The sequence below is a fragment of the Vespa crabro genome, chromosome 1 (genome assembly GCF_910589235.1).
Source record: "Vespa crabro chromosome 1, iyVesCrab1.2, whole genome shotgun sequence".
In the NCBI taxonomy this organism is placed as follows: Eukaryota; Metazoa; Arthropoda; class Insecta; order Hymenoptera; family Vespidae; genus Vespa; species Vespa crabro.
Genome location: NC_060955.1, coordinates 19,466,280 through 19,480,600, shown reverse-complemented (window position 1 = coordinate 19,480,600; position 14,321 = coordinate 19,466,280). Strand labels below are relative to the sequence as shown.

The window sequence follows — 14,321 nt, the reverse complement described above, 5'->3', positions numbered from 1 at the left end:
TGTTTCTTTTTTTTTTTTTCACTATAAGCTAATATACTTTTCTCAAAAATTATTGCTATATTATATATACGTAATTCTGTATCGTTTAGGGTGGAAGCAGCATTTGCACCAGGTGGACGTTATCAGGATCCAGCAGCATATGCCATGGAAAGATACGCATATTATGTTTGTTACAAATGTCAGAAGGCCTATTATGGTGGTGAAGCAAGATGTGATGCTCAGCTAGGCGGGGAATCTTTCGATCCCACAGAGCTGGTTTGCGGAGGGTGCAGCGACGTGGCAAGGGCTCAGATGTGTCCGAAGCACGGGGCAGACTTCCTAGAGTATAAATGTCGATATTGTTGCTCAGTGGCAGTCTTCTTTTGCTTTGGAACTACCCACTTCTGTAACCCCTGCCACGACGACTTTCAAAGAGTCACCACCATTCCAAAGAGCGAGCTGCCTTCATGTCCTGCAGGTATTTGAATTTAAAATTTGTTGTAAATTATATATATATATATTTTTTTTTTAATTTTCTTTATATTAAAAATAATGAATATTTGTCGAAGGACCTAAAGCTAAGCAGCTTGAAGGAGATGAATGTCCATTACACGTGAAACATCCACCAACCGGCGAAGAATTCGCTTTGGGTTGTGGTATCTGTCGCAATGCGCATACATTTTAAGCTTTCAAGGAGATAATAATAGCACATAATTATCTATACCGGTAAAGTGCTGGTAACGCTTTGTCGGTCTTCATGAATTTTATTAATTTATGGATAATGCTTAATGAGTAAGAGAATATACCATTTGATATAAATGTATTTCTCGTAGAATATTTAAAGTCGCACGATATCTTGAATGACCATGTGTCACAACGGTAATATTTGTGGAGGAGTAACTTAAGCTTTCTTTACAAGATTTTATAACTATCATAAAAGTGGAATTGTCGGTACTTATAGTACCGTATAGAAACTAATTAAATAGATTCTGTTGTAAGTGAAAATCTAATAATGCGCGGATCTATAACATTGTTAAGAATCGCATAAGCCGTTTTTATCAATTACCTTAGGAGAATTATATGTAAAGAATCATAAGAGAGAAGGAAAGTAAATGTGCTCGAAAACCAAACTTCCATATAAAATAAGAAGATGGATTGGCATAGGCACACAAAATATAATCAATTTTCGTAAAGTGTTCTAGGATAAGCGTTTAAAGTAAAATAATTTAACTCTCAAACTTATTTAAAAACTAATTGATTATCGCCACAGGGATAATCTTAATAAAATGATAGGTAATAAAATGATCGTACGTAAAAAAAAAAAATGTATATTTTAAGAATTGTTCACCGTATAAGATGCTAATAGTGATCAAAAAAGAAAAAAAAAAAGAAAAAGAAAAAGAAAAAAGAAAAAAAAAAGAAAGAGAAACTCGCAATATCGAAAATACTCGTAATATTCCCGTGCTTTAAGAATCTCGTTTCTTTTTTTATTTTTACATAAAATTATAATATCCTAGTGTGTTCTAATTATTTAAAAATATTTTCGATGTAACTATTTATATTGCATGCGTTCATGATAAAAATTGATTATTATTACAAAATATTATACGAAAATGAACCGTCTCATGCAAATTTGCTAATACGCAAGTAAACGCTATGTTAAAATTTTTGTTTCGATCTTACGTGAATTAAACAATCGAACGAATGAAATGATCAAGGTGTTTTGAATTTTATCGATTCCCCTATCTCATCACAACCTTTACGCACCTTTTGAATATCCCGCGTTACTTATTCCAATCGGATCGATCCAATATGGCGCAACTGAGAGCAGCGCCTCTGAACGGCAGTCTGCCGTAAGACGTCCGAGGTGTAACGCGTGTGTTTGTGTGTGCGCGCGATTCTGACGTTTTTCGCCTCGATCAGCGGTAAGTAGCCTTTATTTACGAGTTGTGCAACAATAGTTACATAATTTCGAAGCCAAGCGAGTCATATGTATTCGCATGGAAGTGATCGATTGGCGGGAAATATGCGATACGTTCGTTCGTTCGTTCCGAACTCTTCTAGTTCGCTCGATGTCTCTCTAGCGAGGCTGACGAACGATCATCTCCTACGCACGTTCGTGCCACCCTGTTATACGAGAGCGGCTGTCAACTCGCGATGTTTATTTTTATCACGAATTGCACCCAATTACAACTCGACCTCTCGCTTGATCGAGCGAAATTACAGACTCTCCTCGTACTCTACGAAATCTTTCAGTCAAGATTCGTCTAAAACGAAAATATTCGACGTACTTACGTACGTTAATATGTATATATATATATATATATATATATATATATATATATATATATATATATATATATGTCTCGTATTTGAACGATGTCGTCTACGAAATTGTAATCGTTTGAAATGCTTTGTTAGAGATTCAACGAATTTGATAAAACATTACTTTCGTATTCTGCTATTTCTCTAATATATTTATTCTTCATAAATATTTATACTACTCGAGCATAATTTTTTTAGTTTAACCTCACTTTTAAAGTCTAAACAATTTTTATCGTAGATATGAACGACTTTCTACGTTATAACAAAAGAATCTATATATTCAATTGTAACCAAATATTAAATCAATTTTTATGATTATATTTAACGATAAGTCATTTACATTGATTACTTGTATAATAATAGAGATTATATGACAACTCGGGCTATATAACAGTGATCGGTTTCGATATTCTATTACGATTACTTCCATATTTCGATATTATTATTAATATATATATATATATATATATATATATATATATATATATATATATATACATATAATAATGATAATTTTTTATTATGAAAATCATAAAGAAAGTATTGAACGAGTATACTATAATTTTATAAATTATTTATAAAATTTTTATGAAGATTTTTCGATTCGATTTTTTATTGAAAATATAAGAAAAATTTATTACTTTATAATGGAACATTATATATATATATATATATATATATATATCATTATAATAAAACATGTATCTATGTTGGTAGACATCGATGTCTAAAAAGTTGATAAAATTTAAAAAGGGAAGGAAGAAAAAAAGAAGGGAACGAAGGACTACGCGCACGTGTTAATCGCATTGGCGTTGCACTTTTTTTTTTTTTTTTTTTTTTTTTTTTTAGAAAGATCGCAAAGCCGACGTTTTACATTAGTGCGAAAATTCGATGTTTCCTTTATGGGAAGTAACGCATCGTTCGTTCGTTTAAAGCCTTAAGGGATTTCACGTGAAACTGGTTTCACACACGTGCGCAGCACGAGGCCTAAACGCATATTATGGCCGTCGTACGTCTCTCACACGCATCGTGAAAGAGAAACTGCACGTTTCTAAAGTTGACATTGGAGAAAGATTTTAAAATAATCAGTAGCAGTGTGTTAATAAGTTCAGGAAAAAAAAAACAAAAAAAAAGAAAAAAGGGAAGAAAAAAGATATCAAATCAAACATCTTATCTATTATAATAACTAATTTCCATTGATTTCGATCGTATGAAAGATGACCGTGACTAATTGGACAAGCAAAATGTTTTATTTGTAATTAAAAAGTTGAATTTAAGTACCCTAAGAGATATACTTTGGAAACCAGTTTGGACATCGCTCGTACCGTTATTTTTTCTTATACGTTTACTGACGTTGCATCGAACATATGTTCTGAGTGGTCGTCGACCGCGATTTGTTTTTTTAGCCCTTAATCATTTTCATCATTCGATTTTTGATTAATAGTACTTGTTAATTAAAATCAATTGTATATTATATCGTAAGAGAGAGAGAGAGAGAGAGAGAGAGAGAGAGAGAGAGAGAGAGAGAGAGAGAGAGAGAGAAGAAAGAAAAAAAGAATCGATTCAATAATCGTCCGTTTGAATTTATTGTTCCAAGTATTTATGTACGACAAAACGAGCTTAGGTTGTCGTGACGGAAGTTCGTCGCTTAAATCGGAAGACACGTTCAATATTTCGTGGAACGTCGGGGCTCGGCGGCGTTAGCATAAAATCGTTCTGATATAATATTGAGTACTATACTATGGCTACGACTTTATACCAGAACTATACTTGGAATCGATTGCAAAATTCTTGAAAGTATTCGAATAATTTCGACTAGAGTTGGATTAGACTCGTTTAATTAGGATTTTATGTTAATACGACCGGTGATACGTTCTAGGTTTCACATAGTTGGCATGTAGCACGCAGATACATATTACGAATATATATAATACATCGACGAACTTGGATAGACGAGAAAGAAAGAGAAAAATGTCCTCGTAACGCTCTTGTTAGTTTCTTCTTTTTCTTTCTCTCTCTCTTTTTTTTTTTTCTTTTTTTCTTCTTTTTTAGATCTACACCGTATGAACATTCACTGTGTGCGCTAATTAACGACGGAGTCTATACGAATTTTCTTTTTCTCTTTTCCTTTTTTTAGTTTGTTTGTTTGTTTGTTTATCTTTTTTCCCGTTTTCTTTCTCTCTTTGTTTTTTTTTCTTTCTTTCTTTTTTTTTTTTTTTTTATTTCGAGACACAAGTAGAGAGGGCTTGTAGAGAGCTTTGGATAAGCTCGAATTCAAAAGCGCATTGGCTTTTCAAAATGTACTTCTCGTTTCTTTTTTTTTTTTTTTTTTTTTTTTTTTTACGCTCCTTCTATCTGACGCAGTACCGTTAGCTTCCATCACAGTTTGAAAAATCTGCCATGATGGTACTAGAACGTTAATTAGACAGATGTTTACAATTTCATTGATCAATCCGAATTGGAAAGATGGATTTTTCCAAAAAAAAAAAAAGAAAAAAAGAAAAAAAGAAAAAAAACACAAAACAAAACAAAGCAAAAGAAAAATGTCTTTTATTGAAACGAGTAATTGATCGAAGTTTCAATTAAACGTTTCGTTATATCAATTCTTATTAGCGAGAAATAAGATGTATATATCTTTATTAGATACATTTATGTTTATACATATATTATGTTTATCTAGAAGAAATATAGCAGGAATCCTTCGATGTTGTCATTACAAAAAGGAGTAAGGAACGTTCGAACGATCAATGGACTAAGGCGATTAGCGTGTATGTCTGGTACGAATATACACCTTAATTGAGATGTTATCGTTTCACGAAGATCGAGAGTAGTTCTACAATCATTGACACGTACAAATGTATCCTGTCTATCGAGTTTTTATTCAACTTGTTAAGTTAACACACTGATAATCTCTTTAAGATTATTCAATTAATTAGTAAATATCACATTAAGAGAGATAACTTTCGATCGTTATTTAATCGATCTACAGTTGTTCATCAACCATGAACGATTATAATGATTTGCTTTTGTCTTATTTAAAAGGAAATGAAAAAAAAGGAAATGAAAAAAAAAAGAAAAAATTATATACGTATCAAGTCACCACCGGTTAAATCTTAACTCATTTTCTTTCTCTCTCTCTCTCTCTCTCTCTCTCTCTCTCTCTCTCTCTCTCTCTCTCTCTCTCTCTCATTACAACACAACTTATTTCCCTCGTAAAATGTTCTAAATTATCACTCGGCGGGACGATAGACAATGAATAAACGGTGAACCTCATCGTATTTAGAGTGTGACTATATAGAGCATATTGTAATTGCATTTAAAGGCCCGTCAACGAGCGCGCTCTCATTACCGAGATTAACGACCTTTTGATTACTCTTTCCACTCGTGTTAAGTACCGCGCGTTAGTTTGAGGAGTTCTTGATTAGTTAATAAGACGATTTGAGAAATAAGGATACAAATAACAAGAAGCAAAAAAAGAAAAGAAAAGAAAAAGAAGAACTAATTTTTTAATCATTATATATTCAAGCGATGATATTAATTACGATCATTCGTCGATTAATTATTTTATTAATATTATACATTACTTAAATCTATACTATGACTTTTATACGGATATATATATATATACGTATATAGATAAATACGTATTTCTTCCTATTTAAATGTATCTAAAGGACAAAAGGAGAGATTCATCGAGTCGTTATTGGAGATTCAAGATCAAGGTTACCTTGAGAACACGTCGGAGAAACTCGCGTTCGTTCGTGCTTATGAATATATGTATGTATATGTTTATATGTGCGCGAGGGTAAAAGCATTCGTCGTGGCGTTGTATTGGAATGGTGGTGATAGTAAGCCACAGGACGTTCTCGTGGACAGGAGTCGTGCACGTTTGCGACCACATTTTCTCTCTTTCTATCTCTTTCTCGAACGAATTACGTACGGTTCCACTCTCCGTTGGGAGAATGTATACACTCTCAGTCGGTCGTGCATGTACATGCAGGTGCGTGGCAAAGCCAAGGTGAATGTGCCTTGGTCGAACACGAACGAGCACTGGTAGCTTGCTTCTTCAGTCGGACCTTCTGCCTCTTCTCTTCGACACGAAAAGAAGAGTTGCCGGTACTCCGTTGAGACATCGAAATAAGAAAATAAAAAAGTAAATAAAAAGAAAAGCGAAGGCTAGTGTTAATCCGTTAATACGTATTGATTTTCTTTCACGAGTTCTATTCTTTTCCGTTCGTTACTTTTTGTTTTCGTTTCTTTTTTTTTTCTTTTTTTTTTGTTTTTTTTTTTGTTTTTTTTTTTGTTCGTTTCTTTTTTCTTTTCACTTCTTTTTTTCGATAAGAGGAACACGAAAAAGGACAATGGTTAAAAAGAAACGTGATTATTACGGGAATAGTGTTTGATATCGAAGTGTTGTTCGTATTTGACGGGAGATTAGATGGTAGTTCGAATTTTTTGGATTTCTTCTCGAGAACTTTAACTCAATCATTTTAAAATTTCTTTCATAAGATCCGTGAAATGTGTGTGAGAGAGTATCTAAAAAAAAAAAAAAAAGAATTTCATTCTATTTTCTGCATTGTATCGGAAAAGCGCTCGATAATACACTATAGTTGTAAGGTCATTTACGTAATTAGGAAATGATACGCAATTATTGAAAGAACGAAATGAAGTAGTGCTGATTACTTGTTACTGACCTGGGATCTTTGAGAAATCGATGAATATTATAAAATGCCAGAGACCCATACTTCTTTGTGTATACTCCTCGTTTTAAATCATCGTCTTTATTAATATATCCTCATTAGCGTTACGATGCTTTAATTAGTGTATTTTGTTGATGAATTGATTCGTTGATAAAAACCCTTTGAAAGGGATTGCGTCCGGTGAATATTGATTCGTGAACATTTCTACTTTCTCGAGATATGGGATATTGTTTTTTCAACCATGGTCGTCGTGACGTCATCGGCCGTTACCGTCGTTGAGGATTTCTCGAAGGACACTTTGGGAAGGTACGAGATCGATACTTTTTTTACTTTTTTTACTTTTTTTACTTTTTTTTTTTTTTTTTTTTTTATACAAAGATTGCAATATTTTCTCCCTATAGAGATAAAATATATGTATATAATCTATCTTATACATTTAATCGACCGATAGGTTTTACAAGCGTATTGGTGCTTTTTTAGGTCAGTGAAATCCTACCGATCCTCTCTCTTTCTCTTTATCTCTGTCTTTCTACTTTGTCGATATATAAGATGGTTCAAATACGATACTTCTTTCTAGTGATGTTCGATCGAAAGTTCATTCTCGATTCTCGATCCCACTTTTTGTCACGATTTTAAGCGAGATCACGTCTTCGAACGAAATTGGCCACAAGTATTTGACCTCGTTCCGAACGGTGATAAATCTTTTTTTCTTTTTTTTTTTTTTTTTACGGTAAAGTGAAAATAAAATCGCGATTAGAATATGTATTTTTCTATGGTCAAATCCGATGGGTGTGGGTATATAAATAAATGCATACGTACGTGACAATGAAAAAGCTCGAACTATATTATCGAGTATACTTCTTTACATTATTTGCCTTTAACTCGAAACATTTTCAATGTACAAATCTGACGCATCATCGTGATAAATTACTTTTATGCGATGGTTAATAAAAAATGTATGATAAATTAATACGAACCATTTCTAAACATAATCTTTCTGATTATGAATAATTGTAAATTGCATGAATTCAATGAGTATAAAGAGTTCACAAGTTGATGTTTGACAAAGATTGTTTCCGCTTATCGTACTTCTTTAATATAATTTCACTTTTCAATATATTAATAAAAGAATGTAAATTTCTGCTAGATTTTTCTTATTCACTAACTACGATTTTCTTGGGTGCGACCTTCCTGTTTCTCAAGCTATTGTGTTCTTTATGCATCCGCCTACGTACAAATATATATATATATATATATACACACACACACAGTCGTCTACAATTCTTCGTAAATTGAAACACAGACTAAACTTAAAGCTAAAATAGGAGAATAGAGTAAAGATGAAATCGGTGAATTGCTCGCTCGCAAGAGTACGTTCAATTCATGAAGAGTTCGTTTCCAAAATGTCTTAAATTAAAAGACAAAAGAAATACTTAAGAAATTCACGTTTTTTCCTTGTAATTAATTAATTAATTAATTAATTAATTAAAACATCACTCGTATATATAATTATTTGATTAGTTAAATTATTTAAGATATGATATAAGTTTAACGAATACCATAATAACGTAGACACGTTATAAAAATAATATATATTTATTAATCATATATTTTTCTCTACCAAAAGGATTGCATATCATCGCACTATAAAAAAAAAATTACGTAAATTGAATAATCTTTATTCGTGTAAAATATATATTTGAAATGAAAATAGGATCTTTAATTATGGTGAGAATTTCGTCGTCTCTGTGATGTCACGGGAAATGATAGAAAGGAGGAGGAGAGGGGGAGGGGGAAGGGATTTGGAACGAAGAGGAAAAGAGAAGAGAAAAAGTTGATGGTGGTAGCTCAAAGGTGCACGCTCAATTAAGGGGAGCAGACAGCGCGGAACGAACATTGCTCCAAGAAACGCGTCGTGCCGCGCATTGCTTGTCTTCTTATCTTCTTCCTTTTCTCTTTAAGTTTATTCCACAAAGTCCGTTTTTCCTCCTTTTTCTCGTCCTCCTCTTTCTCCTCCTCCTCCTCCTCCTCCTCCTCCTCCTTCTCCTCCTTCTCCTCATCATCCTTTTTCCCCCCTTCTTTGTCCTGCTTTCGGTGAAAACTACTTGAACACGATGTACAGTATCTTACAGAATGTTGAAAACTATTTTCACAACTACTGATCATTTTTATGCTTCGTTGAACTATCGATCGATTTTTTCGAATTTCGTAATGTCTTTTCTTTTTTTTTTTTTTTTTTTTTCTTTTTCTTTTTTCTTTGAGATTCTCCAAAACAATTTACTTTTTATCTATGCGTCCAATCTTTTATGTAATTCTTTGTAATACCTCGATAACAATCGACATTCGGTGATTTTAATTTATTTAATTCTTAAAAGATATCGTAGGTACAATAAAATTACAATTGATATTATCATTGGTGAAATTTCATCATGATATATTGTATTGTTTATTTTATATTCGATAAGAAAATGAAAATTGTATGAAAAGTTTTTTAATATTGTTTGATATCAGATAAAAATTATAAAGTATAATTTTCAAAGGCGATTGAAATAAGATTCGCTTTTGATTAAATTTCATTTACGATTAAGATATCTGGAATTTTTTTGTCATTCGTTAATTAGTTTCGTTTTATATAGATTTTATTGTTTTAAAGTATATACTTTTTCTTCCTGATTTAATTCATTTCGAATATTATAGTCGAAAAAGAGAAATCGTGAGAATTACTGTTTGAGATCGTTTATCGTTACTCTATCTAATAGAAGAGAAATAGTAGCGAGCTTGAATATTCGATGCACATGGAAATACAACGATATGTTTCTTACGCGGAAGTCGATTACGCCTGGAGGGCTGGACGATGAGCATAATCGTGCAAATGAAGGTCGAGAAAAGGTTACGACCGGTCTTCCCCGTTAAAAATTTTTCGATAGATTCGTGAAACGGTTTCGTCGACGTTTCTATCTACGAATAAACTCTTTAATTTTTTTTCAACTTTTGAGTGGGAAAATTTTTGAAGGAGATTAATGAAAGAAAAAAAAAGGAAGAAGAAGAAGAAGAAGAAGAAGAAGAAGAAGAAAAGAGAAATAAAAAGAAATGAGAAAAAGAAAAAAAGGGAAGAAAAATTATCGTATCAAAAAACGAAAGTAATTAAAAGCAAAGTACTTGCTTCTTTTTTTTTTCTTTTTTTTTCTTTTCTTTTTTTTTATATTTTTGTTAAAGAATTTTTCAAGTGGTCCCGTCACGAGAATTCTGTAAATCTTGTTACCGAGGACCGTTACCAGGGGGAACAAGGTAATGTGTTACGTCGAAGCGCGTTTCTCGGCATGCGGGATCGTTAGTACGAACATTCACCCTCGGCACGTTCGTTCGTTACGTATGTACATACTGATTCGCATTTGTAATGAAATTTTCTTCTAGTTTGATTTTAGTTCGTAATCAAATGCTTATAAGTATTATTTGAAACTTCTAATATTTCGAAAAATCCGTATTTCATTTAGACTTGCGATTAATCTACGTTAACATCTTACGTAATGTTCATCGTTTATTATTCAGTCATCTAATAGATCAATTTCTAGAACAAAGGATTTTATTAATCTTAGAACAATAGCTAGTCTCTGTGATTACTACTTCATTGAAATAATGATTGATTCTTACTCGCTTGTTTTCTGTTTCTTTCTTCTTTTTTTTTTTCTTCTTTTTCATCTTCTTTTTTCTTTTTCTTTTTCTTTTTTTTTCTTTTTTTTTTTTTTTTTTAAATTGCTTCGTAATGAATAATGAACGACACGAGGTCATCGTGCATGTCACGAAAGATCGTAGAATCATCGAAAAGGTTCTTTCGCAAATCTTATTTTAGTTCAATGCTCTAGTCTTTCTGGAACGATATGAATAAGACATGAAGATAATCTGTAGATGACGAAATCGTAAAAGCAAAGGATTTATTTCGATAGATTTTCAAACCACGTTATCTTCCTTCTTTGACTTTGAGTAATATTCTTTTAATGTCTACGATGAATAATGCACTTTTAGGGATAGGATGTCATTGAATTTTTGTAAATCGACCAAAAACATTACTTCTTTATCGCTGAATACGTTTTATGCTAATGAGAGTATCATAGACGAGGGTGAGCACGTTCCATGCCTTCCTCGCGTGATAAATAGTCGATAAAACGGTAATAAAGCATCTCAACCATAATCGGTACTCGTTAATAGTCTATTCCTTTTAACTTTTTGTTATTCTGTCAATAAACATTATGGACTTAAATTAATTATGTTTTATAAGAATGAATCGGTAAAACCAGAGAATAGTCATTTAATCTTTTACGCTTGATGTGTTAAAGTTCATTGACTGGATAGGTTACAGAAAGAAAGAGAAATACGAAGGGAGAGAGAGAGAAAGAGAAAAACGACTAAGTCACACCTTTTGGATAGAGTCCAAATACTATATAAGCATTTAGGATTCCAGTGTTGACGTTAAAAGTGTGAATGAAAGTGGAAGCTATGTCGTAAAACATTTAAACATATACGCATATAGAATGTTTCTATTAGAGATAGTGGTTCTCCACCGACGTCACTCTTGACTATTTTTATTTCCTTTTCTTTTATAGAAAAATACGAGAATGATAGAAAAGTTAGATGAAGCGACTTTATCAAAATCGATTCTCTCTTCGTCGAGAGCATCATCCCTTGAACGCAAAAAAAAGGTGGAGAACGACGCGTGCGTGGGAGGTATATACTCGAAGAGCGTCTCTCTCTCTCTCTCTCTCTCTAGATATGTTCGCTTCGGCGTCGCCTTAACGGCGTCGTCGCAAACGACGAGCCGACGACGTATTCCTATCGGCAGTACGCCGCGTGACGTCGACCGTACGTCCTCTTCTAAACCACGTGCTTCCGCTTTTTTTCTTTCGATTTATATTTTTCGAATTACCCGCGTCCGGCCACGGTGACTATGTATTCTCGTCTATCGAAATTCTTATTTTGATTCTTATTTGTGGTTGATACTGATTTATCACGTGAATGTCCACGACGCGTCGACGCAACATCGAGAAGAAGTAATTTTTTATTAATTCTTTTTCTTTTTCTCTCACTCTCTCTCTCTCACTCTCTCTCTCTCTCTCTTTCTCTTTCTCTCTTTCTCTCTTTTTCTCTTTTTCTTTTCTTTTATTGCTTTCTTTTTAATAATTATAAGCTTTAAATCTATCTTCTGTATCATGGTAAAAAGAAATCGAGAAAGTATTGTATATTCTCACATTCCTTTGATCGTATCTTTCTTTCTTTCCACATTCCTTTTTGATCCTTTCTAATTACAATTTTGAAAGTCGTTTGAAATTACTGATACGATTGTAACGTGATGATAGTTAAGTTTATTACATTTTTTTTTTGTCGCAACTTATAAAGACAAATTGTTGATGAGTGTATGGTATATTTATTGCTTGATAAAAAGTCATTTGATTCCTTCGATAGTTTTGATGTCGATAAACTGACTCAGGCTCGGATATTTAACTGTACACGCGCCTGTTTTGCTCCGCATGAATCATTAATCCGGCTTCGTCCGCTTAAGGCTGAACAACTATTCCTATTTCGAAACGAGTACTTACTTACGACCACCTTGATGCCTTCGAAGTATTCATCTTATCTCGTAAGCTGAAATCACGAAAAAAGAAGAAAAAAAAAAAAAAAAGAAAAATACGAACGCTTATCTTTCGTTTCCTCAGAAATTCCTGGAAATTCACATTCCGAGAGAATTAGTAATTTTAGATTTTTTATTGACTTATTTATGACAATGATTATGATAAAATTGAAATAAGATAAATATGATTTTATACATAATAATTTTCACCCAATCTATCCATGTACGTAGAAATACGTATAAAAATATTTTCAAATTTTTTTGCAATACTATCTTTCCGATTAAATTTGTTTCAAATCGATTGGCGATGTTTTAAAAGAAAAAATTTATATATTACTTAACACGAAAGATCAACATGATTTTATTATTATTATTATTATTTATATTTAATTATTATTATTATTTTGATATTATTATTTTATTAATATTTTAATATTATTACACGACTATTGTGCTGTTTATCAGTCCAAGTATTTTATGATGGATCGATCGATGCTTGAATTGTTTCGAACGAGAAATGTTAATGTCAACATTTGCAATTATACGGTCGATCGCATGATTCATTATTAGACGATTTTCATTATTTGTAACATAGGGTCGAGGCAGCTTCGAGTTCCTTTGCCAAGGCAATGGAATGCGAAATATCGTGCAAAAGAAAAAAAGGGAGGTAGCGAAACCATGAGAGAGGGGCTGTGGGGGTGCACTGACGTGCTTAATCAGACTTTAATCTACTCCTCTCCTTTTTCTTCATTTTCTTTTCCCTTTCTTTCAGTGACATTACATTATAAAGAAAGTAATAAGCACTTAGACATTAACAGCGAAATAATAATAACCATGACGGCTCGAATAGCAGATTAAAATAATAATATTTCCTTCTTATATTCTATTCTCTCGTCTCTCGTCTTTATCTTATTCTTTAGGAAAAAGAAAAGAAAGAGAAAGAGAGAATCATTTACATATACATACCGAATCGAGTTGGGGAATATTCAAAGATAATTCGAAAATTCTTACATGAAAATTCATTTTTGACAAAGATATTCCTTAAATCGTTGATTGTCGAATACATTTGGAATAATTAATTAAAGGAAATTAAATAGTTGAAATAATGAAATAATCGGGATTGCTTCGAGGAGAGTAACGAGAAAGGGTCAGCTACCCTAGAGTAATTATTAAAGAGGATCGTTGACTATTTCGTTATTATATTTTCTAAAAATAATTTGATTCTACGTTATTCATTTAATCTTTTTAAAACAATTCAAATGATTTTCTCTTGGAATATTTATAGAAATATATTCGGTAAATCATAGATACATATAAAATATATATTTGATATTGAAGATTAATCATAGACAGATAGAGCATATGACTCTTTCTTACGGTTTATTCGAAAGTATAATTTTACGGTTATTTTACGCGTTACAATTTTTCTCTTCTGACTAGAGATTTCGATGTAAAAATATGCTTTGCCAAGCAAGTTTTTCCTTGAGAACAAGTAAAATGATCTCTCGTGATTTCTCGAAGTTGCTTATTGGGAATTTGTGTCGGGAAATTATGTGTGGGAGTAAGGGAAAAGACAAGGGAAAAAAGAGGAAAAGAAAATGAAAAGAAGATCCAAAAAAGAAAAAGAAAGCAAAAGAAAAGGGAAAAAAAAAGAAAGAAAGAAAGAAAGAAAAGTCTTGAATGGTAGCTATCTT

The 14,321-nt window shown here is 32.3% G+C and overlaps 2 protein-coding genes across 14 annotated transcripts in view; both read left to right on the top strand.

Annotated features, from left to right (window-relative positions):
• LOC124426647 (E3 ubiquitin-protein ligase MYCBP2) overlaps window positions 1-1,689 on the top strand; it is a 171,503-nt gene extending 169,814 nt beyond the window's left edge. For all 9 annotated transcript variants that reach the window (XM_046968615.1, XM_046968660.1, XM_046968633.1 and 6 more), the window contains 2 exons: window positions 90-457; window positions 549-1,689. In XM_046968615.1, coding sequence (XP_046824571.1) covers window positions 90-457; window positions 549-664 — 484 coding nt within the window. In that variant the 3' untranslated portion in view covers window positions 665-1,689. The remainder of the gene's footprint in view (window positions 1-89; window positions 458-548) is intronic.
• Window positions 1,690-6,153: 4,464 nt separating this feature from the next.
• LOC124426674 (WD repeat-containing protein 47) overlaps window positions 6,154-14,321 on the top strand; it is a 45,192-nt gene continuing 37,024 nt past the window's right edge. The window contains exons 1-2 of one of the 5 annotated variants that reach the window (XM_046968700.1): window positions 6,338-6,457; window positions 7,222-7,310. In XM_046968700.1, the coding sequence (XP_046824656.1) occupies window positions 7,246-7,310 (65 nt within the window). In that variant the 5' untranslated portion in view covers window positions 6,338-6,457; window positions 7,222-7,245. Of the gene's footprint in view, window positions 6,458-6,559; window positions 7,311-11,860; window positions 12,050-14,321 lie in introns of those variants that run through there. The other 4 variants (XM_046968673.1, XM_046968682.1, XM_046968690.1 and 1 more) reach the window with 4 other exon arrangements.